The sequence below is a fragment of the Polypterus senegalus genome, chromosome 13, assembly GCF_016835505.1.
Source record: "Polypterus senegalus isolate Bchr_013 chromosome 13, ASM1683550v1, whole genome shotgun sequence".
Lineage (NCBI taxonomy): Eukaryota > Metazoa > Chordata > Cladistia > Polypteriformes > Polypteridae > Polypterus > Polypterus senegalus.
Genome location: NC_053166.1, coordinates 33,303,526 through 33,330,142, shown reverse-complemented (window position 1 = coordinate 33,330,142; position 26,617 = coordinate 33,303,526). Strand labels below are relative to the sequence as shown.

Sequence of the window (26,617 nt, the reverse complement as noted above, 5' to 3'; positions counted from 1 at the left end):
GGGAATGTTGTATCATGAAGCCTGAATCTGATAAAAACTATCTAGAGACTTCAGTTAAGTTCTTAATGCTGCTAATAATATAAATAAATAAATGAATCCAAGTCCAATTGGCAACAAAGAATAGACAAACACTGATCTAAACATATTGCACGGACTGCAAATTTCAGTGGGCCTCCTTGTTAGGAAAAGACAAGTCCAATTTTGTCTAATAGATCAGTCAAAATGAGTGTGGGTTTGCAAGGTGAATATTTAGGATACACAGAACAACCTCCGTATTTAATGAAGCAGTTTACTCTGTATGCAAACTGAATTGGTTCAAAGAACAGAAACACTTGTGCTACTGCTCTACTTTTGTAAACGGCTCAATAGAATGTCAATCTCTGACTCAGAATTTTTCCATCAACATTTCAGAATAAATTGATATCACTAACAAATAACATTACCTGTTTTTTGTAGTTCTCAATAATATTCTTTGTACAAGAGCATGTAAGCTGTGGTAGGACAGAGGTATGGACTAAGCCACTGGTATGTAGTCTCCAAGCATTATCCGGGGGTCATAACAAGCGTTTCTGAACCAGTGATTAGCAAACCCTGCCAAGTTTGCTTCACTGCAAGTTTGGTGAAACCACAGAAATGTTCGGGAACTTTGCCAAACTGCAAAAATGCACTGAAGTCAATAAGTCGACTAGTTTTGAGCAGATTAGTGCAATGGTCTTCTAAGTGTCACTGAGACCCATGAAAGAGTCTGCCTACTATGCCAGACTAATTACTGTGGCAAAAAATGTGATGTGATGTGTGAGGTAGCAATACTAACCACTGAACCACAGGCAACAAAAGATGCAGACAGAATGAACAAACCATAAACAAAATACAACAAACAGCCACAATCTAACAATAAGTAAAAAAATACAGATCACTGCATTGACAGAGTTTAAATCTTGGGGCACACATTGGCCATGTCACAAAATGGCACTGTGGGAGTAAGCTCGTTCCATTCTTTGAAGTCACAGCTGCAGGAACATCTTCTTTGTTTCTCATATATCTGTGCAGATGCTTATCACGTTTTTCTTCCATCAAAAACAATGAAACAACTTGTAAATAGTAATAAATCTTTTGTTATTACTATTATTTAACAGGGTCTCATTCTCACTTTAAGATGGCCATGTGACTAATTATGCATGCAAATTAACCATGTGGTACTGTGCTGCTGCATGGAATCAATATTCGATATCTGGTGGCATTACTTGCAATATCCTCATTATGGCCAGCTAATGTACCCCTCAAATTAAAATACTGCAAGTTTTTTTTTTGTTTGTTTTTTAAAAAACATGTTAGATGAAAATCCAGATGGAGTACAGATTGGGTGTTGACATCATGAATGCCTGAAGCAGATTAGCAATGATCATACTGTAAGCATGTGTAAAGGTTCTGGCCTTGCAACATCATGAGGCACTAGGGGAAAAATGTTCACCAAAGCTGTCTACAAGGCAAATTTCTAGGAAAATATTCATTGAACAAGGTCATCAATGAACACAGCATATTCACTGCAACAAAAACGCTTGATGAATGTTGACAATCAACTATTCTGAACACAATGAAACACAGACTGCAAAGAATTAGCTGCTTTTTAAAGAAGGAAATAAACAGCTATAGCAAAAATCTGGTCAAAATCAAGATACAAACATAGCGGGTGTAGTGAAAAGCATAGTGGTCCTATAATCAACGGGCACACACAAAGGTACCCCCCTGTGAAATCGTCATCCTATGATCTTAGTTAATATAAATAGGTCCATGAAAACAATGAAAATGAAGTTAATTTTACTGAATCTCTTTCCAGTGTTTAAATAAACTACATAATGCTTGTTTCTTATTATTCTTGTAGTGAACTACCATTTGGTATTAATCGTATCAACTTCACATATGCAAGAAGAATAGTACAGCTTTTGTTTGGTACTGCTAAAGTTTTCTCCATAAACTCTTTAATCATCCAAGTATAGATTAAGAGGAAAGGAATCATTTCCAAAAATGTTGTCACTTCTGGGTCAGAGGTCTGTTAATATTCACAGGCATTTCCAATTTTTAAAGTCACTTTCACCAATACCATCACCAAATAATTAACCTCATAACTATATGATGATTCAGTTTTAATTTATTTTATTATTGCTGAACAAAAAAGGTAAACAAATAAGAGCCTGATTACCACAGTTTTCCAAAAACAATATTCAGAATATACTATTTCAATGTTTAGACCCATAGCAAAATCTTTATTTTACATTAACTACTGCGTTTTGTTTTGCAACATATTGGTTGCCAGCAGTGGGCTAAGAAAACGGGCAGATCTTTTGTAAATCAACATAAAACACATCATCTTATAAAACATGTAAATCTGTACATGCAAAAGGAACTGGAAAATTAGATTTTCTGTTGTAGTATGTGTTTTAAAATGTTAACGTTTCTGTGTATGGAAATGTATATGAACTGTGCATAATAAGTGAGACTTTCCCTTTAAACCTGGAGTGATTTATAACTCATCCTGATTTGTGAGCTGATGCTGCCTTCATCCCCTTCTGATCCTGCATTAGATTAAGCAGGTTTGATATTGTAGGCATGTTTTGCCCTGTGTTTGCATGGCACCATTATAAGTAAGAAAGAAGATGCACTTTCACCGGTTCAAGCTGCTGGAGCGAGAACCTCCTACTGAATCCACTTGTATAACAGAACATTAACAAGCATTTTGATGGAAAAGATGCAAGCCTATGTGAATCATGGGTACATTTGTCATTTTATAAAATACATTATACCAAATCTATTACAATTTTTAAGATACTGCAATATGGATTATTGGCCTTACCTTTCACTCTTGCTGGTTACCATCATATGCTCTATTAAACAGACTGGCTTCTTACAAAAAACACAGTAAGTCAAAAAATACAGTACAGACCATAAATCAAGGTTTATACCGAATCATGAAGTTTGTTTACCATTTTATTGCCATGCAATATATTACTGACTAGCAAAATACCCGCGCTTCGCAGCGGAGAAGTAGCGTGTTAAAGAAGTTATGAAAAAGAAAAGGAAACATTTTAAAAATAACGGAACATGATTGTCAATATAATTGTTTTGTCACTGTTATGAGTGTTGCTGTCGTCAAGGATTTGATTATCATTATTTCTTTCAATAAGGTTCGTATTTGGAGGATGTGTTGTGTTCAAGATATATTCCATGTTTGTCAACCGCTGTAAAGAGAACAGGTTTCATTCATCGAAGTGTTCACTACTCAAATCGGTACTCGTGAATCTAAGATGTCTAACAGGCATTCCCGGTATTAAGTTGTGGATTTGCCTGCGAATATTTAGCGGTAGCGTGTCTATGAACTTAATTTAAACTTAAGCTTTACACCTTGCTTTTCTATTGATATGTCTACAAAGGCTTGCTCGGATTCAGAGGGTTGTTCCTTTCTTACTGCATCAATAAACAGCTCGTCCTCCTCTTTATCTGAGACATCACACACTGCATGCACGGGTTTACTTTTCCCAGTCCTGCAAAGGCAGTTCACGTGAACCACTCTGAGTACATGCATCAAAGCTTCTCAGCTGTGCTTGTGCTATCTCGCGATGTCCACGGGTTAATGTAATGTTAGCTCAGGCCCGGCACTTAAAAGTTTCTCTCGCACTTTTGCTGAGTTTGTGCCAAACACTATTCCATCCTTGACCATCTCGTCTTCGTTTGCATAAGCACAGTCCTTCACCAGCAATTTTAACTCCATTACAAAGTGATGAAAAGTCTCGTTTATACCCTGCGTCCTCTCATTAAACTTGTATCTCACGAATATCGTATTCGTCTTCGGCATGACAAACGCCAGCGTGTCTATGAACCCAATTTAAAGTTAAGCTTTACACCCTGCTTTCCTATTCGTTTGCATAAGCACAGTCTTTCACAAACATTTTTAACTCTGTTACAAAGTGATCAAAAGTCTTGTTTATACCCTGTGTCTTCTTATTAAACTTGTATCTTGCGAATATCATATTCGTCATAGGCATGACAAACGCCAGTGGCAGCCTGTCTATGAACTTAATTTAAACTTAAGATTTACACCGTGCTTTGTTTCCGCAGTAGCTGCACTTATGAATATGCTTGTATGCGTCGCTCGCTTCATATTCTTTTGCTGCCTTCTCAATTGGGTAATGCGTTTTTTGAACAGGTTTTATTCATCGAAATTATCACTACCCAAATCGGTATTCGTGAATCTAAGATGTTTAACAGGCATTCCCGGTATTAAGTTGTGGATTTGCCTGCGAATATTTAGTGGCAGCGCGTCTATGAACGTAATTTAAACTTAAGCTTTACACTTTGCTTTCCTATTCATATGTGTACAAAGGCTTGTTCAGTGTCAGAGGGTTGTTCGTTTCCTACTGCATCAATAAGCAGCTCGTCTTCCTCTTTATCCGAGACATCACACACTGCATGCACGGGTTTACCTTTCCCAGTCCTGCAAAGTCAGTTCACGTGAGCCGCTCGGAGTACATGCATCGAAGGCTCTCAGCTGTGCTTGTGCTGTGTCGTGCGATCTTGCGATGTCCATGGCTTTATTTAATGTTAGCTCAGACCTGGCACTTAAAAGTTTCTCTCGCACTTTCGCTAAGTTTGTGCCAAACACTATTCTATCCCTGACCATCTCATCTTCGTTTGCATAAGCACAGTCCTTCACCCGTGAATATTTTGTGGCAGCATGACTATTGGATAGCTGCTGACGGACGGCCTTATATGGGCAGGCACTCAATTACGATTGAGGCGTGATGATGAGGGACACAACTCCGCCTCACACGGCGAAAGAAACTGCAGACTATGGCCGTATATATGTACGTAAGTAGGTTCCAGTTATGACCATTACGCATAGAATTTCAAAATGAAATCGGCCTAACTTTTGTAAGTAAGCTGTAAGGAATGAGCCTGCCAAATTTCAGCCTTCTACCTACACGGGAAGTTGCAGAATTAGTGATGAGTCAGTCAGTGAGGGCTTTGCCTTTTATTAGTATAGATAGACTGTGTAGAAAATCAATGTGTGGTCTGCCAGGGCTCAACATTAACTTTGCAACCAGGAACCAACCTTTGGTTGCCTAAACTGAAAATATGGTTCCCATTCTCAAGAACTTATTTTTGGAGTAACGAAGATGCAATGCAATTATATGATAGCTTAATAAAGAAATCAAGACATTAACAACAGGATTAAATTGAAAAATGTCAATTTAACTTGAGTAAATACAATCCTGCAGTAAACGTTTTTGCTATCTTGTGTGTAGGTAGGTACTTACTTTATATATCTCCGTGGGGGAAATTTGGCAATTTCCCTTACTTGACTTTCAGTCCACAGGGTGTTGTTTACTTCTAGGTACTGGTGGCTCCGATAGGTGGGTTTGCAGTTGTGATGCTACAGAATGGGTCTGAGAGTGAAACTCCTCCAAACGTTTGTCCAGTGTCTTGGAAATAAGAGAGCTTATAGGCATTTACTCCGAGACACACAGAAAGTGTCAACTTTGTTCACTAAATTTTTGTTTTACATCTTTTTTTTCTTTGACTTATTCCTTTATTGCATTACTAAAATATCAATCCTTGTATCTTTAATTCAAATAAGAACATTATTACTAGTAAAATATGCTTTATTTAACAAATTGTATTAACGCTGAAGTACTACGAAAAAAACAATGAAAAAGAAATAAACAAATGTGTCAAAAGACCACATGCTCATTGTTGCCGGAAAAGGCACCAGATATCCATGACCCTGGACAGCACTGAGTGGGTTAAAGAAAGTACTTATGTATTTATATATGCAAGTACATCTAAAATTTCAAAAGGAAGTGAACACAGCCTATTACGGATGTAATAAAAAGTTACTGACATCGACCGCACGCCACAGGGTTTTGCATAACTTCTCAGCTCTAATTTTAAGAGAAAATCTTAAAATGTTAATGTTAAATTCACTTACGTGTTTACTTAATTTCAATAGAATATCAGTTTCACATAGTTATTAAGATTATGGTGTAGTCTTTCACCCCATGTAAGGCCAGATTTATACTTCACGCGACACGACGCATGCATCAGTGGACGCTACTGCTAAGCAAGTGTTTTACTGTTCATACTTGCTTGTGTACTTTACGTAAATCTGGAAGATTCAACCAGTTGGCAGTGCGAGATATCATCACGGTGAGAACAGGTTTGGCTTTGCTGTGTTGTGAATTGCCGGAAAGATCCATTAAATTCCAAGGACACCTTGCCACAATATCTCGGAAAAGGATGGCTAATGATTACATCCATCAATCCAGGGATGTGCCCATTCCAGCTAGCATTGGGCATGAGGCAGAAACAATCACTGGACAGGGCAACAGCCCATTGCAAGGTGAATAAAAGCATTTACGTACACCGGCATCATCTTAGCTTCACCAAATCTGCATATCTTTGGAAGGAAACCGGAGCAGACTATGGAAACCCAGCAGGAAAACATGTAAAATCCAGGCAGGGAACACCAGTGATGTGACTCTCTGTGAGAGAGTAGCAGTACCGCTCCACCACTGTGTCACACCTATGTGTGTAATTATTAACAGTATTCATTATTTAAAAAATGTAACATACATGCCTTAATGCATTTCATTATGAAAGTGATACCAAGTATAAATCTAAGGATTCTAAATGTGCAGAGAGCTGGAATATCATAAATGTAATGTGTTCTGTGTGCCGATAGCTGCTTGCCACTGCTGTCAGGTCAGGAGGAAGCCCCAGAAGGTTTGTTTTAAGATGACATTTACGACAGTCTACTTTAATGATAAAGTAAATACAAAGTTAATGTGGACATTGAGATTAAAGCAGAAATTTCCACTTTAATCACAAAGTACAACTTTTCACTGTGTCCTTAATTTTTTTTTTCTCTGTGGCTCAAATATGCCTCCTTACATTCTGATGCTGTGCAAAAAGGTGCCAAAAACAAAACGTGGCACATAAGATGGTATGCGAGACCTTTAAAATGTATTGTGTCATTACGTTGGGGAATATGCAACACTTAAATACAAGAGGACCACAAATGCATTTGTATATCGGCATTTTGTTTCACCACATTGAACCATTCATCCCGGAGAATCCACAAAGAGGCTTTCTGTCACATGTAGATAGTAAACAGAGACTCAGATGTCATGTTCCAACTTGATCACACTGTGCCCCCTGACTTTTTGCTGGTAATGCAACTCGCGCACGTTTCACGTTAATTTCTGAGGACCTGCTCAGAGGACGCGTTAAATGAACACTGGGAACATGTGGCAGCCATGATGTGTGCGCTTAAGTACAAACGAGCCCTAAGTTAACATGAATATAACATTCTTAATTATATCTGTATAATAGAGTGTTAATTAAGCCACATTTTTGGAAATGGTCTCGCTGTTAGCATGGACTGTTAGATAAGTTTTCAAATAGGAGATTAGCATACAGTTTTCTGACTGTGCTTAACATTCTTCATGTAATGCGACTGTATGACCAAACATAAAGAGAAATTAAACAAGATAAATAAGCCTTAAACAAAATTCTTCTTTTTAATATCAATTTTTTCTCTATTTTTTGAGTGAATGGTTTTGCTTTGAAATTTTACTTAAACTTTTGAAACAGATATTTGGTCTGTAGAATTATTTGAACATGTGTCACACTATTGCCAGAACTCCCCTACGAAGCAAACTAAAGGCTTCAGAAATCTGGTAATTTGGGACAAACGCAGCTACACTAATGATGACCTGTGTTTTATAAAAAGGCCAATGAAAACAAAAACTGTGCAAAAAATATTAGTAGATCATTTGATTTTTAAAATTTAGGTTATAGTAAAGATGCAGTACACATTATTGATGAACAACAACTTCAGCATTTTAATTTGATAAAAATATAAAAATTGAGCAAAATAATCTAGAAAAATGAGCCATCAGAAGACAGCACACATCAGAGATCTCTAAATTTCTAATTTGTTGAACATTTAATTCTGTGGCATTCATTGGCAGACATACCTACAACAAAAATAATTTAACTTTTTTGACAGTTTGCTACACTTACACAATACTTCATCACACTTTCGTGGTAAAGTCACATTAAACAAACATCTCTAAATCCCTTATTGACTCAGAACAGGAAAAGCACTGGCACAGCTTGTGAGAAATACACTACAAGCAGTGTAGGACAATTTACTGTCCTGATATGGACAAGGTGGAATATGGCAAAGACTATATTGACTATGGCTACTGTTCAGTGGTTCCACACTTAACAACTTTTAAGATATTTAAGTTTAAATTAAAAAAAAAAAAGTTTGCACTATAATCCTCTTAGCAAACTGTTAAGTTCTTTAACTGCTTGTAGAAAAAGAAAAAGCAAAAACAAACAAAAAAAAAATTAGAAAGTCTTTTTTTCATGTAAACATATTCAATTATTAGAGTATTTACAACTTCCTAACAATAGATTACAATATTTTTTCACTGCAAAACAACTCAAACCACCTACTTCCTGGAATATCGTAAGGGATCCAGCTACTCAGCCTTACTTCAACATCACTATTAACTATGCATCTGCAGGTTGAATATCCTGGATCCAAAATTCCAATATCCAAATGTTTTTGACCATTCAGATTATGGCACCTGTGTTCCCTCTCTTTATTGATTTATTTTATTTTTTTTTTATTTTTTACTGCTGAGTGGAGTAGAGATACTTGCACATTCCAACCGAATGTATTCATTCTGAGTTCTGGTCTGGACACACAATAGATAACCAGGGTTGGTGTCCTCCATGAATCACCATCACTCAATCGACTACCAATGTGAAGTACCATGCCATGGAATAGATGCTGCATGTTTGCAAAATAATACCTTCAAATTAATGATAATATTTTTCAAAGGTGCTGCACGGCTCCAGGTACAAAAAAAAAAAACAAAAAAAACACGATGCTACATATGGGAAAATTGCCCATTTTATGTTTGCAATCTTTCTTTTTTTTTTTTTAGTTGGCGAAAACATGTCATGCTTTATGTTGGCTATGTACACTCACACTAAACGAAAACAGTATGTAGTGCCTCATTGGTTGATTAATGGCTGCCAGCATAGCAGCAATAATGGAGTGAAGATTAGTCGAGATATTCCTGACCTGTCAGCCAGTTAGCTAGTTCCCTCAGAAGTGACAGCAGGTAGGCTAAAGTGACAAAGAACCAAAACATTTCTTCAGTGCAAAATACATAACATTCGACCTCTTTAAAGGGGACTAAAATACAGTTTATACATCATATTTATAGCTTTTCAGATTTAATATGTTTGTCACATCAACAACTATGATAATGACTTTGTGATATGAATTACAATGTACATGAATCGTCATTCAGCTGATTTGGCTTCATTTTCCTACTAGATGAAGTGTGTCCCCAAGTTATCTTATGTATATGCAAATATTCCAAAATCCAAAATACTTCTGGTCCTAGTAATTTTGGATTAAGGATTCTCAACCTACATGTCATTTAAATAGTTTATGAATTGAAGCATTTAGGACTTACTACAGAAAAACAAACTCTGTCTAACCCCAAATTCCTTCCACACTGCCTTTAGTGGTAGCATTGTCCTCTCACATTTAGACAGTACAGTAAAAATCTTACTTGTATGAACGATCAACATGTTGCTAAAGAGGGCAATTGGATCATAATTACACTTTAGTGTAATGTTCCAATTCCTTTTTTTGGTAAAGAATTAAATGAACTCATGAAAAAACAATTCAAACAGTGTGTTAACCAAGAGTGACACCTTGGTTGGTGAGGCCGTTCCCACAACAGCTCCATCCAGTTCAATATCCGTGAAGAGTTTACAAATTCTACTTGTGCTAGCATGAGATTTTGTTCTCCAGATTATTCAGCTTTCCTTTCAGATCCCATTCCAAAGACCAGCATATTAGGTTAATTAGCAGCATGAAATCACACTTGTGTGAGTGGATAGTTGTGCAAGTGTACCCAGCCATTCATGGTTATTTGTTGCTTTGCTGCCACAATAGGCCCCAGATCCCTGCAACTAAGAACTGAAATAAGTGGGTACAAAATGTTTCGGAAAGATGGTTAAATAACCAAGATAATTTTCTTTCATTCCCTTTAAGAATACCTTAGCAGTAAATCTGATATAACCAAAAATGTACCAGTACGGTTCAAACATACTCCACTTGATAAATGGAGAAAGATTGGCCAACATTATAGTTTTTAGTGCTCTTCATTTCACTAATCATTCTACAGACCTGGGTTGAAATCTCAGCCTTCACACGGTCTGTGTGGAGTTTACATAGGATGTCTCATATCTCTTGTTTCACTCATCAACACAGAACTATGAAGCTTAGGACACAGGCACCACTGGCAAGAGAAATACAATTACTAACAGACTCACTTCTTTTGCTTGCTACCTACAGGAGCAGGCCCACTAATGTCAGTTCTGGCTTGGCCCTGAAGAACCCACCTCTTCCACCCAGTGGGCTACTCCTAGAACTGGGTGGCTGGAAGTCGTCATTTATAGACAAACTGAAGAAAGAAGAACACAAAGCTCCACAAAAGAAGGTATCTCTATACAGGTCACTGTAAGGTCCCCAACCCTTTATTCTCTCCCTCTTTTCATGTCTTAGATTTTTTATGCTCTGTAAAAGCTGGTCTTAATATTACTTATGCATGTGCAACATACATAAAGGTAATGGGAAAAATCTCAAAGTATCAGTATTGTGAAAGTAGTTCAACACATAAAATACATTTCAAAACAAATAAAATGCAAAAAATAACTTGATGACAGCTTACCAAACTTGTGTATATTTTATACAGCTAATTTCACTGTTACACATTTACACTAAAAATATAGTATCTAAAAGAGGCACTCAAAATAAATTCACTTGTAGTGGTCACAGGGAGACTATTCAGTACTTGCATTAAAGGCTACAATTAGGTCAGTGGTGCATCTTATTACATAAAAAAGATAATATTTCTCTCCTGTTTTAAAGTACTCACACCAAGTACAGTATATATTCCTCCTTACAGCATTATAGTGAAATGTTTTAAATAAAAGGGATGTTTTAATAAAGGAGCACTGACTATTGAACTATGAAAGCTGTTGCAGTTTTAAAAAGACAGGAACCAGCATATTTGTAGAATAGTTCTCATTGTTCTAAAATGGCATGCTCTGAAACAGGGATGGTAAACATTTGTCCTGGTGGGCCATAATGCCTTCCGCTTTTCATTGTTAATTAGATTTTAATCTCTGAATATCATTCTTAAATAATTCAATAAACAACCTACTGCTAGCCCTTTCAATATAATAGGCCTGAGAAAGATGTCAGCAACAGTAGATGAGTGGAGTTCAGCAGTGCTTACATAAATGTTTTTGAACAATGTGTATGGAAGAAACAGAAACACAAAAGTAGGTGGGTTTCCTAAAATTGTAACTGTATTTAATGTTGTTGCTTTCATTACAATTTAATGTGCCTGTCGTGTTTGCAATTTGTTTTGTCGTACTTACACATCAAAAAGTCAATCAGTACAGCTGAACAAGCTCTGCGTGTTAGTTGCTATGTTTTTTTGCACAGACTGCAATATTGTGGTACCGTGTATCCTCAAAAGCAGGTGGTATTTCAGATAAGAAGATAGTTGAAATTTATTTCAATAGTTCATTTAGTAAAGTAATGCAACATAAAACATAAGGCTATAAATTATTAGGCAAATTTCTTCTTACCAATGAAAGGATTTTCACTTTTGCTTTTCAATTCAAGCGATACTATTAATCAAGAATTAAATACTGTACTGTATAAAGAAAGCTAGTTTTAGTCTGTTCACTGGCTGCTGTTTAGCTTCTCTTTGCTACATTTAATACGGAAGCATTGTGGTTTCCTGAATCACAAGATCACAGTAGGTTAGAACAAACATGAAAACTAACAGACTGCAGGAAAACAGGAAAACAGGGCAACACCAGTTGACGTGGAAAACCTGCTCCTTTTTACAAGTACACATTATCTTTTTGGAGTACAGCTATATCTACATGCAACAAGGAGCCCGATATTCTAAAACATGCAGAAGAAAAAAACAAATACTGTATACATGACTCAAGATGCAAGGCATTTAAAGTTTGGTATGTCACAACATTACACAGATAATACACAATATTTGTATGTGCCAAGTATGCTGTGTTTGTGATAATTACTGTAAGCAGGACTATTTCTTGCAAGAATACACCTAATGATAAAGGAAAAACAAAGCCAAACATTTATGGTGGGTCAACATACAGTATATCTCCTAGCCACTTCCACCATCATTCAGAAGAAATCTGGATTCCAATTAAGGACACAACTTTTGTGTTTTATCTTTTACAAATTTTAACTGGAAAAAAGAGGCAGTAAATAAAAATATTCTGCCTGTCTAAGGACTCAAATGACCAACTGACATTTAAATTCTCATGGCGAACACTAAACATAGTGGTGTCACAAAGGGAACTAATGTACAGTTTTATTTTTTGGGCAAGCGAAAAAGCTTAACTGTAACATTAAAGTACTGTATTTTAATGCATAAAATTGCTTATACGATTTATGCCTTATAATATTTTTGAGTGCCTTGTGGTAAACTGGTACTCCAGATAGAGTGGATTCTTGCCTTGAACCTACTGCTACTGACCAATACTCTGGCCCTCGACTATTCTGACCAGAAAAAAGCTGGTGCACAAAACAGAGAAAAAGAACTAAATTCTTATCTTATATTTATTTAGCAATTTGTTTTATTTACATTTTTACTGATTAATTAGATCCTGTTGATGTATTAAGTGATTCTAAACATTTTCTTTATCAAGCTACCTGGATTTTTTTTAGAATTCAGATTATAAAACATTCAGTAATCGGTGTATCTGTATAGTTTACGTTAATTGTTTTTACTTTGTTTTCAATAAACCAAAATAAGATAAATATTAAGATATAACATTTTTAAATATATTTAAAGCTTCAAAGCACTGATAGAGGCTTGAAGAAGTGAAAGTGAATACATAACAAGGAACTGAATGCAATGGAAAAATGCCATATGCCGGATTCTTTAAACCTGTCATTTTGATCACTGTAAATGCAGAACTTTTAAAATTTAAATTTACATAGTCTTCATATGAGGTTCAGCCCTAAGAAACATTTTATTGCTCTTAGAATTTCTCTGTCCTGGTTTAATGGCCATTTTCCAGGTTCACAAAAAGAGGCTGGTTGCCTTCCACATCTTGGTGATATTGGAGCAGAAACATTTTACCCCTGAATGCCCTTCCTAATAATGATGAATATATGCAAATACCTACAGTTTCTGTAGGCAATCATATTTCAACACAAAGTGGAACATTTAGAAGTATGAACAACTGGGTGAAAAAGTTCAAAATCCAATAAGCAGGCATATTTTGCAGTGAAAATGGAATTTACTAGGGACAAATCAGGTTACTGGACACCTCTTTCTAAGTCAGTAAGGCATATCTACAGTATACCATTTTGGTGTATGTCTCTGCAACAACCGTTTGTTAAAAGTAAAAACAGACTATACTAACTAGCTTAATTAAAATTAAGTGTTTTGTGATTTCAGCATCTTATCTCAGCACTAACGTGTATAAAGCTAGAACTAGCCCGAATGGGACACCATTCCTGCTTACTCACACACTTGCATGCACTCATAAAAGGTTAATCATACCAGGCCAATTTAGATTCTCTAATTAACCTTAGACACATTCTCACTGCTTTGGGTTATTGGTTGAAAACTGATGTGCCCCCTCCAAAAGAAAAGAAAAAAACACAACAGACCAAAAATAGGGAAGCCATACACACCCAAAAAAACATTTACTGGGCTAGAATTTGACCTCATTATGCCGTCACCATTATGTTAACAAAGCTGGTATTCCTGCGATTTCATTTCTTAAGCCCGCTTTTTTAATGATGGGTTCAAAAAGGCTGATAATTTGATACACACATACACATGTTCCCAGGTAAATTTGCACTACTAATTAGCTTAACATGGAGAAAACCAGAGAGAACCCCCCACAACAGAACAGAGATCACATGTAAATTAAGCACAAACATTGACTGGATCAGCAATATGTCTGAGCCTGGAATTAAACCAAGAAGGCAGCAATGTCATGTCACAACATGGCAGGCACTACATGACTATGACACACGTATCAAAATGTAAGTATTCAAGGCACACTTATGCACAACCTTTCTTTGTTCTAAAGAAGCTACTTCCTAGAGAAAAGGCTTTGCTAATCTACCTAAAAATATACAGCCATTGGAAAAAAGAAACAATAAATCACCTAAATGGTTGAATACCTGCAAGCACTATCTTGAGTAGTCTTTTGTAACGACACCATGAATATGCTACTACTACAGGTAAATTACATGAATAGTTCAAAAGTGTGACACATTTAATGTTCCATTATATTCAAAAGTCAACAGACACTTTCAAATTGGATAAAAACAAAATACAGTCCCTAATAATGTATTTCGATGAATATATCATGGAAATCCATATAAGTTTCAAAGTGCACCACTCCTAATAGCCGGGTTAAAAAAATAACAATAAAAGTGAGATATAATGAAATAAAAATGAACATATCAATATTTTAATCAGAAATACTTAATTATCAATTTAAAAAATGCCATGATGCTGAACGTTTTAAATATAATGAGCCATGTAAAAAGCTTCATTTTGACTGTATTAATTTCTGTATTTATATATTTATTTATTCTTTCTTATAAATTACTAATTCTAATACCAACAGTGAACTCCTACTTTATAGCATTAAAGTTATTCATGATCTCATATAGGAGCACAGACTGACATACCATGGTGCCAGTTTATTGTAAAAAGAACAACAAAATTTACAGCATATTCATAGTTAATGAAGCTGCATTAGGAGTCGGAAATTTTACTGCATTGCGCTGAAAGGCAGAAACAAATTATTGTTACCACAAAGTGAAGTAGAATCACTCAAGAGAGATGTGCCTATGCGAGTATGTTTCTGCAACCGGAGGTTTGTAGGCTTTTAGTGGTTCTAATTTAAATTAATTCTGTTGCCATTTTGATTTTTTCCTCCTTTTAGTGTTCCTGTCTGTTCTGGATCTTTCTGAAAGTAAGATGGGAATCCTACAGTTTTCCTCTTGTTAATTTAATGTATAAGCTCTTAATGAAAAAAGACTTAACACAGGTTATTTTGCAAGCTTTTCACAAACACCTTTGAAAAAAGAAAAATGTGAAAAAGTCTACTTTCTTCCTAAACAGAACATTGCCATTTGTAAGCTCCAAGAGCTGTATACATTTGTGAGTCTAGTTCAAATAAAATACAAAACAACACAGAACAAAACACAAAGCTGAATGAAAAAACTTCAAAAAGACCTCACATATAAATAACATACACTCATATCAAACACTGTAATTACATAAAAAAATCTTTAACCATAAGTCAACATATTAGAAATTAAAGTTTACAACAATATTAAGTTGGCAAAGAAAAAAAAATAAATTTCAGTTAAAACAAATTAAATATGCCTTTGCACAACTGCTCACCCAGTTCTTTCCTGGGCACTGCATGATGTACCACAGTGCTGGCAAATGTCAGAAATTGATCATATTTGCTAGAGCTTTTAAACATTACATCTGTTATCTATTATGACACATGAACGCTACTCATATGTACTGTAATATTGAAAATTTAAAAAAAAAAATTACACACACAAATGTACAAAGATATTTTATAAATACTTATTTTCAATTATCTATACATATAAAATAGTAATGGTTGTCCATCTGTCACACAATAGCTCAGGACCTACTGGGCCTTGCAGCTTGATCTTGGTCTCAATAGAGAGCTTATGCCATGACACACTTAACATGGCCCAGGAATGGGTCCCTCAGGGTGCCTTGGCCACAAAATCTGGCTTTGGGACCTTCTCACAGCCATGCCATGTCTGACAGAAAACCAAGAGCTACCCCGGCACAGACACATGCCCTAGGTGACAGGAAGGTAATAGCTGCACATGCACGTGGCTCTGACAATGAAACGTATTATTCACACCAACTCATTGTTTGCATCACAGCAACTGCTATGTGCACTGAAAATGAAGTGAACTGCACATGCCAACTGATAAACAACACACAAAAACAAAACATTACAAAAGAACAAAACATACAAAAGCAAAAGATCAGCCATAAGTATTGTAAATTCAAATGATTCACTCCAAGTTCAAGAAACAGCAATAGACAATGAGTATTGAAGATGTGGGCTTCCTTGCCACATTATTCCCAGAATGGAATGGCTGCATGCTTCCTCAAAGTCCATAAGTTCTAAGTGTTTCTAGTTTAAGACATAATTCTGAAAGAGATGGCGCCATGGTGCCTGATGCATGGACCACAGACTTAAAACACACTGGTGAGGTGGTTTCTCAGCCTGGCCTGGGAATGTGCCAGAATCCCCAGAAGGAGCGGAGAACTATACCTGGACAGAAAGTATCCCGGTCCATATAGTCTGGCATTGTGCCACCACAGCACTCATCAGGACAGGAAAATTCTATTTTCTCAGTACAGACTATATGTACATATGAATGACTTTAAGTATGTATCAAAAGTATACATACTCTATTATAAATTTCAGATTTTGTTCATGTGAAGGATGAAATGATATCAGACCTTTATCCCCATATAATTGAAAATCCAGATAGTAATTTTTGGAAAAAACAAAAATACCCAAGTTACTAGCTGTCCATTAAACGTTTTATTTTTACTGCAAATATTTATTTTCCATTAAATATTGTTATAAGGCCTTACTTCCCATGTGAACCAAAGTGGTCAACAACCAAAACACATTCATGGTTGGGGCAGATGGTGCAATTAGGACATTGATAGTCTCCTAGTCCTACATAATGAACAGATGCACTTCAGATATTTTTGTATGTCTGTCTCGCTCTTTGATAACCTGTTGCCTCATAATCTTCATCTCATCACTCATCATTCTGGCACCCATGTAACCAGTCTCTCCATGAAATTTGCTACCTTAGATACACGGCAGTACATCCACATTGCTGCATTCATTGCGTGGCACACAGCAAAAACTTGGGGCATGCCAGCCACTCACAGGAGTGTACCTATGTATCTGATGTCATTTTCACCACATTGTCCGAAGTCATAGCGAGAACATGTTGAGTATTTACCAGCCTTATTCATTCCAGCAACAAAACAAGAAACTTCAACAACAGTGTGCAGACTTTTAATATCCATTATGTATGAACCTCTAGGAAAATTAGCTTTTTTAAAGTGCCAATTTTAGTCAGATGCTCCAATCAGCCCAGTAAGAAATAGACAATTAAGAAAAGAGCATTCAATATCTTAACAACAGCTTTGGTTGTTACCACCAGAGCTTAATAACTGTTTTACGGAATTTCCTTGGTTTTGTGATAAAGACCTTTAAATCTAAAGTATACTAATAAAAGGCAAAGCCCTCACTGACTGACTCACTGACTCATCATTAATTCTCCAAATCCCCGTGTAGGTAGAAGGCTGAAATTTGGCAGGCTCATTCCTTACAGCTTCCTTACAAAAGTTGGGCTGGTTTCATTTTGAAATTCTACGTGTAATGGTCATAACTGGAAGCTATTTTTCTCCATTTACTGTAATGGAATTGAGCTCGAAAGCTGTGGGGGGCGGAGTTTCGTGTGACATCATCACGCCTCCCACGTAATCACGTGAACTGACTGTCAACGCAGTGCATAGAAAACCAGGAAGAGCTCCAAAAAGCGCTGAAGAAAACATGCATTATACAATTGAGAAGGCAGCGAAACAATAAGAAGCGAGCGAATGACATATACAACCATATTCATGAGTGCTGCTACTTCGGAAACAAAGCACGGTGTAAACCTAAAGTTTAAATGAAGTTCATACACAGGCTGCAGCTGGCGTTTGTCATGCCCACGGGTAATGCGGGATACAAGTTTAATGAAAGGACGCAGGATATAAACGAGAGTTTTGATCACTTTGTAACTAAGTTAAAATTGCACATGAAGGGCTGTGCTTATGCATATTCCGAGAGACTGTGTTTGTGGGGGATTGACAGTTAAGGCGGGTGGGGGAGTCACGTCATCATCTCCCCTCCCATTCAAAACATTTCGCTCTGAGCTGAGCTCCGCAGCTAACGCACGCAGTGTTACGGAAGCGACTTTGTGACGCTGCCACCAAATACTCACAAAAATCCACAAGTTAATACACACGCTGTCTCTACAGTTTCTCCACACTGAATCCTCCAGGCACTACTTACAAAAGGTTACATTGACAATCGTGTTACGTTATTTTTAAAATGTTTCCTTTTCTTAGCACAAGCACAGCTGAGAAGCTTCGATGCATGTCCTCCATAACACGTTAAAAAAATCACGCATTTAATCACACTTTGCATTCCAAGCAAAGGGGAACTTCTCTCAATGCATGATTTCTTGGTACACCGATTACATTGAACAGCGCTTCCCGTTTCATTTTAACCTCGCACCCCCATGGTTTGAGAAGAAGTATGAAAAAATATGAGGTTAACACAGAAAAACAGATCACCAATTGAAGCTTTATGAATAATCGATTCGCCATCAATAATTGTTTTGGTAAAGCCATACTCCGTGTAATCCTCCTTCCATTTTATAATTTTTCCGCCACTAGCCATGATTAAATGAACGGTAAAAAAGTAATAGCGAGGGTGACTTATTCAGGCAGGCAGGCGACAGCTCAATAGCTCGAATTTGGATATAAGTAGGTTCTATTTAGTCGCCAGAAATATCTTTGGTAGGAATGGAAGTTGAATTTAGTCTTTAAATTTCTATGGTAAAGAAAAAGTTATGCAATGATGACTACATTTAACTATATAAAGTCAAAACTAGAATATATAAAGTCAGCGCTGGAATATATAAAGTCAAAACTTAAATATATAAAGTCATTCCCAAATATATAAAGTCAAAACCTGAGTATATAAAGACAGCGCTGGAATATATAAAGTCAGCGCTGGAATATATACACACATATATATATATGCCAGCAACACTCATGACAATGACAAAACAATTACATTGTCAATCATGTTACGTTATTATTAAAATGTTTCCTTTTCTTTTTACTTCTCCGCTGCCAAGCGCGGGTATTTTGCTATATTATATATAGATAGATATATATATATAGATATACAGTAGATATGAGAACAACACTCATATCAATGACAAAACAATTACATTAACAATCATGTTACGTTATTTTTAAAATTTTTCCTTTTCTTTTTCATAACTTCTTTAACACACTACTTCTCCGCTGCGAAGCGCGGGTATTCTGCTAGTTATCACATAAAGGAAAAGGCACAGTTATGAGTCATTAAGAGAGAAATTATGATTTGTTATGATCTAATAATGCCTCATATATTTTTTCTGGGTGCAAACTAAGATTTTATAACCCAGTGAATGCATTTTTAACATTTAGACTTATTTTTAACAATGTTAAAAATGAATTGCGTTCTGTGGTAACATCATTTTGTTTTTTGTGGGCAATGCCATTTTGCAGAGTTTATTGTAGACAGCTGTCAAGATGTTGCTATGCAGGGACATCCACAAATACATGAAATGCAACATCGTTATCGTGATAGTAGAAAGGTCAGCGTCATGCACTTCCTGGATGACCTAGATGTGGATTCATTCAAATGTTATAGTGACTGATTCTTTATTATGTTTGAAGTTGTGTGCATGACTTTCTGCTCTATTCAGCAACTAACTTTTAAGCTTAATGTTCTAGCTCTGGTTGCTTGCTTACCGATTTCCTGGTTACAATTCCTAGCTTGGATTTGACCTCAACTCATCTTCTAATTCCTTATTGCAATTTTACTGCTGCACTCTCTGTGCACCAAGTACATTTTCAAAATGAATCATCTTATCACTTAATCCCTTATCATGAATTTCACTCTTTGCATTCAAAATGGTATGTATTATTTTGGAACTATTGCGTAAAGTATGTCTAAGTATGATATTTCTTGTTGAACAGTTCTAATGATATGAGCAAAATCACAAAAAACAAAATAACAAAAGAACACTGTGCAATGAATTCCATAATCACTGTATTCTGAATATTATTTACCTTTTCAGTTCCAACAGTTTTGACAACAGTTTTGACGGAGTCGGTCTCCTACCCTTGCATTATACTGCATTATAAAGCACTATATGTATGTATCAGCATTGCTACATGATAAATGTACCAAGTTCACTATTTCTTGCCAAATCTGTAATGTACTATTACACATTAAAAGAAAATTATGCAGGATATCCTGACAGGAGGCCAACATGACCACTTACTAACGTTTTTGGGGAGTGCAGGCAGTTCCTGAAAAAAATAGGTGGAGTAAAATGAACATAAAAAGTATGTGTCCACTTTCCAAATATTTAAATTGCTTGTGTTTATTATGTTATAGAAAGTAAAAAACGCATTAAGTACATCTCTGTGCTATTATAATTGGATGTTGCAGATATAGTTACAAAAAATAAGCCAACAGCTGTTGAAAACAGAGACCATAAAGAGTTTGGGGTAATTATGGCATTGTACCGTAATTAAAACACTTGGAAGTACAAGACTGGCAGCATGCAAAGTCAATAATTAATTCTTCTTGTGGTAAAGTGTATTATCAGGAACATGAAACAGAAATAGAAGGTATTGTAGATGTTTTCTAGAAAGAGGAGAATGATGTTCAAAATAATGGCAAAAGAGTTTATAAAACATTAGGAAAATAATTACAAATAATGTTTTTTTAACATTAAGGGTGTAGAAACGTACAAGACTAGCTCAGATATCAATGGCAAGAAGAAAAAACATCCCTATACTTTAAAATTGGATTACAATAGAATATTATAGATATTAATTTGATGCACTGTCCAATTTTCCTTTCTCTGTTCCCATCTTTTCACATGATTCCATCTGTGTGCCATCAAATTCATGCAATGCTGTTCCACTTAACCCAAGTAAATCTACAGTATTGGAAAGATAGTGCACATAAACTAATAGTTGTCAATCATAAAATCTGCTTAATTAATGTCAGGATGGCAGTGGCCAGAGCACCAGCTAAAGCTCACTAGGCACAAACCAACCAATGCTGGGGGCAACATGCTCATTCCTAGCCATTCTAACCATGACATATACAGTACTTTATCCAGCAGGAAACTAGTATCACCACTTTGTTCACAATATGGTGTTGTCTTATTTCTATGTTTAATTAAGGGCAGATCGTATTAGAAACAATGTTCATTGTACCAGTTTCCTTGCATTTTGTTACCATCTTAATTCAGCAACAGGTACAGGGAAGTTGGAAATGCATTAATCCTAGACAGGACTCAAGTCCACTATGGTGTATACTAAAGTTCAACATGTTTTAATTGATGCATTTATAATGACATATTGTTACTAATTCATCCTCATTTACCATTAAATATATATTCGGATTTTTTTTTCCATCTGAGATTTCTTTATAAAAGACACCCTTTTTATCCACAACAAGATAGTTCTCCTACTTTCCATTCATAAACATGATGTGAACAAGCATCTACAGCTTGTGGGCAGGGTGGATTGAAGAGTTTTCTGATTAACTTGAAAGGTCATGGTCTTGTGATTGTACAACAGTAATAGTACAGTTTCTGTTTGGTGCTTTAAGTTATCAGGCTCAGCATTTTAATTCTTAATTTGCTATGGTAGCCATAAAACATGTGTGAGTGAATTTTTTGTAAAAGTATGGGTTGAGCAGGTCAGCTGTTATGTTCCAACTCAAGAGTTCAGAGGTCACAAGACTCTCAAATGCCTGGGTGCAGTAACACTTATTAAAAATTCAACATACATATAGTGAGATGTGGCCGGCTTGTCATCCCGGCCAATACACCCAGGCCGCCAGATGGAGCCCTCCCTGCAGTATGGAGGTGCCCCGAAGACGGATACCACAGGGGCCGCAAGAGGGAGCTGCAGGGAGGACCGAAGACTTCTTTGTGCCCTTTAACCCAGAAGTTCATCAAAGGAAGAGCGACGGGCTTCCGGGGTGAAAAGAAAGGGCTTGTACCTGACCCGGAAGAGATTGAGAGTCACATGTACTGAGGATTGGAACACTTCCAGGTCAGGGAATATAAAAGGACTATGGGAGCTCCCAGACGGTGAGCTGAGCTGGGTGGAAGGGTGGCAACGCGTCTGGGAGTGGAGGATTGATTTATTGTATTGGTTAGTGATTGTTTATGAATATAGTGGAGGAGAGGGTGCTTTGTGCACTGTGGCGTTTGAATAAAGTCAATTTGTGGACTTTTACCTGGTGTCTGGAGTCGTGGACAGGGGTTCAAGGGAGCGAGCGCCCCCTGTCACAATATATATATATATATATATATATGTGTGTGTGTGTGTGTTTTAGTTTTAGTAATTATGATACGGTTAAAGAGCTACTATGGAGTTTAGTTTTTTGTTTCACAATGAGACAGAACTGTACACTTAATGGGTTTGGATACGAGTTTAATGTCAGTGGAAGCTTACCACTCTAAATGACACACTATTTGGTTTTGTTTTTGTCTGATAAAAATAAGCACATTCAAACTTATCATTTTTAATACTAGGGGGCTTCGCAAGGCAGGAAAAATCTCTGGTATGCAATATGTATGATATGGTGGATGTTAAGAACAAAAATAATATGATGATTTCAGGTACTGTATCTATTTTGAGAGAGAGAGAGAGAGAAACATTGCAAAAATGGGGACAGATATTTTAAAACATAATTCTGATATTGGATTATTTGCACATCTGGTATTAAGAATGATGAATACTAACTAAAAAAGATAAATTAATAAATATAGCATAAATACAAACATACATTAGTATGTTTTGCTTTTCATCACTTGAGAGACTCTCTTTGCCTACCTACCTGTAGTTCAGTAGAGACATTGCCAACTCAGGAATTTTACAAGGTTTATATTGATTAGTTGTTAAAACCAAGTTTTTAAAGCAAAAGTAATTGATATGTAACAATATGCTGATCTTGTATGATGACCTTGTCAGTCTCTCGATCAATGCAATTATATTTTCAAAAATCGGGAGTGGTCTCCTCTCGACTTTCTCGTGTACTCAGATATAAGGATGGATATTTGTGGAGCAAACCGCAAGACAATGATTATATTATGTGCATTAAAGAACCATCAACAACAAATCAAATCAAATTAATAATATATTGAACAATTATTATAAATTGCATGAATAAAAAAAAAAAATCAGAGTAGGTGTTCAGGTAAAGCACCACTTCCAGCTGATGGATTTGGCCGAAAAGTTACAGATCTACAAATCTTGGTGTAACGACCACATGCCAAATTTCTTCCATCTCTCTAGTTGCGTTTTTGAGTTATCGTGTTTACACACACACACACACAATTCCAAAAAACTGTATTTTCGAAGTCGGGGAGGTCTAAAATCTCCTGGTTGAATTTTTTTCATGATTACTATACTTTCTCTATATTTCGTATACTTTGTGTGTGAAGTGGCAGGTGAATTACTGTCAACAAAAAGCAGGCACCTGAGAAAGAAACTGAAACGTTACTCGCTTGTGATTTTTCTGTCCATACGGTAAAAGTTTTGTTGACCACCACATTCCAATTTCAGGCATTTGAATTGCATCTTGACATACAAAAAGAGCGGCACGTAAATCGCTTTCTATTCCACAGCCTTTACATGCATTTTTAGCTCACTCTGTCACCGCAAATGCTGTGTGAACAGCCGGCCTCCTTCGCCTGCCGCCTTTCACTTGGTGGTGGATGACGTTCAGTTTTAGAGTTAAAAGTTATAAGGGTTAAAAACTAACAGCAAGAATATTCATTCAAAAACGAAAACTAAAATTATTTTAGTAAATTGTTGTTTTATTTCAGTTAGTCTTTCCAGCTACTTTAATAGTTTCATTTAATTTAAATTTTTCATTTCGGTTTTATTATTTTATTTCAGTTTACAAAAATGTTTTTTAATAATAGTTTCAGTTTTGATTTTAGTTTTCATTAACTGTAATAACCTTGGTTTGAACTAATTGCATCCTTGTCCAACTCCTGTTACGGAGAGTCTTCCATTTTTCCAGTTCAGCCTCGATTAACTTTTGGAGTAGAAAGAATTGCTACAAACTTTGTTGTGTACACACCTTATAAGCACTATGGTCTCTGGTATAGAGCAGAAGTTACAGCCAGGTTGATCAGCGAGCTCATAGGGGAAAAACAACAATCTGGGATTTACAAGGGTTTTTAAAGGAAGGAATCAGGGTGCCATTGGTTTCTTGGGTGTACATAAGCCCCTCCCTTCGGTTGACCAATTTGTGCAAAGTTCATTCTATCACTGTTACTCATTCTAGAGCTACCGTCCTTTGTTTGAACTTGGGTGTCCAGTTCATGCCTTTGACAGACATCCCAGCAATGCTGTATGATTTGGTACTCATTATCTTATCAAAAAAGGCCAGAAGACTGCATTATGACATAGGGAAAAATGACTTTTTATTTGGCAATACCAATGTCTGGCAGTAGCTTTTCAAGCCCGAACATGTGTTCTACCCAAGAGAAATATGGATAATGTCAGTCTGTCCTACATAACTTCTCGAGTTAAAGATGGCTTGCTGTGCTCCGTTGGTGTGTGTTCTCTTTCGGAAGTCAAGACACTAATACTGAAGTTGCAGGACTAAAAGATGATTGAGAATTTCATGTAAATTTCCTTTACAGTTAAAACAGATTGAGAATGAGATAAATAAAACAGTCTAAAACCTAAACAACACTCCTTTTTTCAAAGTCTTACCTGTTCCCTCAACATACTAAGGCCCTGGAAAGTTTAATTAGTGTTTATTAGGTATAAATTAACATAGGGCATGTTTATTCTGCCCTATTTAAATTGCAGAATAAAATATAACTACCTGCGGTGGGTTGGCACCCTGCCCAGGATTGGTTCCTGCCTTGTGCCCTGTGTTGGCTGGGATTGGCTCCAGCAGACCTCGTGACCCTATTCGGATTCAGCGGGTTAGACAATGGATGGATGGATGGATGGAAAATATAACTACAAAAGCATCATATAGGCAACAACAAATGCTAAAAGCTGAACATGAGGGAACATACAAAAGATTTTGCCACTTTCTTAGTCAGTTAAGGTATCTGTGCTGATAGAATTATGATATTACATAGTCTCCAAAAACAACAATTTCCACAAAAACTAAAAATGCATGAAATGTTGAAAATGAAATATTTGAAATGCACTACACACAGTGCAAATGTAAATAATTTCTCTTTCCCTTAGAAAATGTATCTTTGGGAACATTAACAAAACAGATATACACAATACTTGTTTTTAGTAAAAACTATTAAATCCATCAAAATACAGGTGAATAAAGGTTGATTTGAATATTACATTCCAAAAAATAAAATTAAATACTACTTACCAATGCTCTGCCGTAATTCTTCACATAGGCTAATATGAGGAAATTGAAGCATCTGTTTCCATTTCTTACTCTTTCCTTTTCTATTTCCACCACCTCCTGTACACAGACAATTTCAAGAAAAAAAATTAACTGTTTAGTTGTTTTTATATTAGAGTCAATTACAACCTTCCTCATTCTACTTACAAAAGTAATATGAATATGCTAAATATGTAGAGTAAAGCACATTTCTTTCAGTAATATTAATCTATTAAATTCATTACAGTTATGACCTTCAGTAAGTACTACAGGAAAAAAAAACTACAGTTATCAGATTAGTAATGCAGGATTGTATCACTTCTCATACAGTAAAAATGTATTCTGTAAATCAAGCAGGCAATGCTAAAGCCCAATTTACACCGGTTGTATGCGTGTCAATCAATATGTTAATTGTTGTTTTAACAATGTGTGACCTGAAATTATCGAGTACGTCACTTACTTTGCAAAAAACAATCGTATATTCATTGTCTCATGTGACCTAACAGGATAGGCTACTGCGCATGCACAAGGCGGTACGTATGGTCAACGCACCAGAAGTGCGGAGCCCTGTAGCTGTCAGGCAAAAGCAAAAAAAAGAAGTTTGAATGCATTATGTAGTCAATTTAAGCCCATATCACCCAGCCCCAGTAGCATTTTTAAAAATGGACTGTGCATCTTCATGCTGATACACTGTGAATGAAGGCCAGTACAATGTGAATTACCTGTATTACGCAAATGCAGAATAAGTGCCAGGGAACAAAGAAGTGTGAACATGAACCAAAGTTTTGATCAAGCTCTTTTTGTATAAGGTCTGCATACCGCAGCTCCACAATTGCTAATAAAGTCCAACTATTCTGTTCACTGCTTTAATCATTCAATCATACAATGCAGTTCATCGTGAGCTTACTTTTCCAAAAACATAGGTCTGACCAAAAGACAGAACAGTATGCACAATGCAGAATGTTGCCAACAGCGAGTTTTCTTACAGAGTGATTTCAAATCATACTTATAGTCACGCTAAAATCATAAAAGGTAAGATGATCATCATCATCATGCATACTGCACTTACAAGAAAGAACTTGCTTGCTTGATCAACATTTATTTGAGAAGG

At 36.2% G+C, this 26,617-nt stretch overlaps 1 protein-coding gene and 1 long non-coding RNA gene across 3 annotated transcripts in view; one reads left to right on the top strand and one right to left on the bottom strand.

The window, feature by feature from the left end:
* The window catches only part of LOC120543190, a 179,920-nt gene that overhangs the window by 110,517 nt on the left and 42,786 nt on the right, over window positions 1-26,617 (top strand). The window contains exon 2 of the long non-coding RNA XR_005636303.1: window positions 10,448-10,592. This is a non-coding gene — a long non-coding RNA (uncharacterized LOC120543190). The remainder of the gene's footprint in view (window positions 1-10,447; window positions 10,593-26,617) is intronic.
* Window positions 1-26,617, bottom strand: part of grk6 (G protein-coupled receptor kinase 6) — a 111,138-nt gene that overhangs the window by 58,000 nt on the left and 26,521 nt on the right. Inside the window, exon 2 of one of the 2 annotated variants that reach the window (XM_039776121.1) lies at window positions 25,492-25,587. In XM_039776121.1, the coding sequence (XP_039632055.1) occupies window positions 25,492-25,587 (96 nt within the window). Of the gene's footprint in view, window positions 1-25,491; window positions 25,588-26,617 lie in introns of those variants that run through there. The other variant, XM_039776122.1, reaches the window with a different exon arrangement.